Below are 2,500 nucleotides of genomic sequence, written 5' to 3'. Positions count from 1 at the left end.
TGCGAACATCATAGGTATATGATTCAAGGGTGATGCTCCCATCCAACCACCCGTAGCTCAAAGGGCAGCGTGGCTCAGCGGCACGGTCTTTGCGCCGTGTGGCCTTGAGCAAGTCACCTCGCCCTAGCTCATATTGCGGCGCTACACTGCGGCTGACGCCTTGGTTATTCCAATCTTCCCTTGGACTAAATAGACCCTAGAGACAAATTTACCCTATAGGATGAATAAATGGAATATCTTTACTTACGGGCATCGGTTGTCCTGGAATAAGAAAAAGAAATATTATATAGAATAAATGAGGAAACGCTCAAGGAGGGGGGGGGGATATTATGTATTGTGTTTAGGCATTGTATGCGGTGATGTGGTCTAGTGGTATGACACTCGCTTCCGGATCGGAAGGTCCTGTATTCGAGCCTCGCTCGGCGCATAGTTGAGTCCTTGGAAAAAGGCTCTTTACTCATATTCTCTCATCGTACTCGGGTGTAAAATGAGTACCTGGCCGTTAACAGCGTTGTCTATGTCTGAAAAAAAAATTGAATTATCGCCTAACAGGCGTCATAGTCATGTCTCGTTCTACTAGTTACATGTTGTTGTTGGTCAGGAACCCTTGGCAAAGCGCTTTAATTTGAGCACGTTTAGGATTTGTAAAGATAATTTGAGTGTATTCCTCTTAGTTGGGACCTGTGCTTGTATCTGGATGAGACTTTTAGGTGATCTCAAACTAAGTAGTTTGATAGTGTGCTCTTGGAATCTACATCTGTTTCCTATTTGTGACCTCTCGTCTCAAAACGGTATTAAGTCAGGATGATTAAGATGCTGAAAATGGAATATGTAGCCAGAAATATCATGCTCTCGTTGAGTTTATATGCTTTATATAGGAGAAGGAATATCATATTTTACTGTGCTAAATACCAACGTTTCATATTTTTGACCAGTTAAACTATAATTTGACTTTTTAGCTCCTGGTCCATCCCGACATAATACCGTTTGGAGAGGAGGGGTCACATTTGAACTAATTCCACTTTTCTTTCACCTTTTCTTGGATGCTTTAATTGTAATTCTAGAACTCCTAAACGCCCATGTTTTGGAGACATCATAGACTTCGTGTAATCAGTGGTAGTATGGTGACTTTTAGCAATAGGAATCAAAAAGGTTGGAAGTCTTAGGTTTAACAATATATGACAAGTTGAAGTGTTACTTCATTTATAGATACTGGAAATTTAGGCCTAAGTTCGTTTTTAAAACAAACGATAAAAATAACTTAAGTGAAGGAACAGCTGGGGGTCCCAATAGCACAGTTGATAGAGCACGCGAGCACTCACTCGCTTCTCACTCAAAGGGACCAAGATCGATCGCGGGTGCACCGATATCTTTTATCCTTTTCTGACCCCCTCCCCCCCCGCCCCCCCCCCGTGTCCACCCAGCAGTGATTGTTGGGCAGCTGGGTCTGTTAGTTCTGGCGGAAAGTACATTGCGATAGACTAGTGTCCTATCCAAGGGGTAGCAGGCAATTGCTACTGTCCGTTTCAAGCTATAGATACCGGGGGGGGGGGGGATAAAATCCGGCTCCATGGGCCTAATGGCTCTGAAGGGAGAGACAGCCGTGTAAGGGCTAACCCACACCGGAGACTGACCGACTCCGACGACCCGCCGCACTGCCGTCCTCTGCCGTCTTCCAGATTAAGACGTTGGGCACGGACAAAATACAAGGAATAAAGAGAATAACCGCTAGACCTACCCATACAAAACTCGAAAAACAAAAAACCGCAGAGGACGTCAGATGTTTGGTATGGGTAGGTCTAGCGCACGGCTCTTCTCTGTAAAGCGCTTTGAGCACGTTCAGGGGATATTGCGCTATATAAAAAGCTCAATTATTTTATTATCTTATATATAATTTTAAAAAGGGTCACTTCCCAAGACAGCCTTGTACTGGACAGCAGATGGGAAGAGAAAGCGGGGAAGACCCAAAGAAACCTGGCGAAGGACCATGGAGAAAGAATTAAAGGAAGCAGGCCTGTTCTGGAATACAGCCACCGCAAAAGCAGCCGATCGCAAAAAATGGAGATGTCTGGTGGATGCCCTATGTGCCTCAAGGCCCGAAGAGGATTAAGTAAGTATATAATTTTATGTTGTAAAACTTACTGGCATCTCCAGGTACCGTCTGTGTTGACAAGACAAGCTTGCTGACTATCACAAAGGTAACAAATGGCTGCCTCTGGAAGAAACAATAAAATGGACAAGTTTGAAAACAATTCATATTTTTTATATAAAAAAAATAAATAATATAATTTGTCCTTCAAAGCCATAAAGGAAGGGCCCATGGAGCCGGAGTTTATCCCGGTTTCTTTAGCGTGAAACGGACAATAGCAATTGCTTGCTACCATTTGGATAGGACGCTAGTCTATCGCAAAGTACTTTCTGCCAGATCGAACAGACCCAGCTACCCAATCATTGATGGGTGGAAATGGGGTGGGGTCAGAAAAAAGTCTTGGGATCGCAA

At 43.9% G+C, this 2,500-nt stretch overlaps 1 protein-coding gene across 1 annotated transcript in view; it reads right to left on the bottom strand.

The window, feature by feature from the left end:
- Window positions 1-2,500, bottom strand: part of LOC144958330 (uncharacterized) — a 56,334-nt gene that overhangs the window by 42,606 nt on the left and 11,228 nt on the right. Inside the window, exons 6-7 of the mRNA XM_078890237.1 lie at window positions 2,143-2,215; window positions 248-261 (exon numbers count right to left, since the gene is read on the bottom strand). Coding sequence (XP_078746363.1) covers window positions 248-261; window positions 2,143-2,215 — 87 coding nt within the window. The remainder of the gene's footprint in view (window positions 1-247; window positions 262-2,142; window positions 2,216-2,500) is intronic.

This window comes from Berghia stephanieae, chromosome 12, assembly GCF_034508935.2.
Source record: "Berghia stephanieae isolate SIO BIC M18660-M18661 chromosome 12, UCSD_Bste_1.3, whole genome shotgun sequence".
NCBI classification, from domain to species: Eukaryota; Metazoa; Mollusca; class Gastropoda; order Nudibranchia; family Aeolidiidae; genus Berghia; species Berghia stephanieae.
Note: the sequence above shows the minus strand (reverse complement) of the source record. Positions and strands in the feature narration are given on the sequence as shown.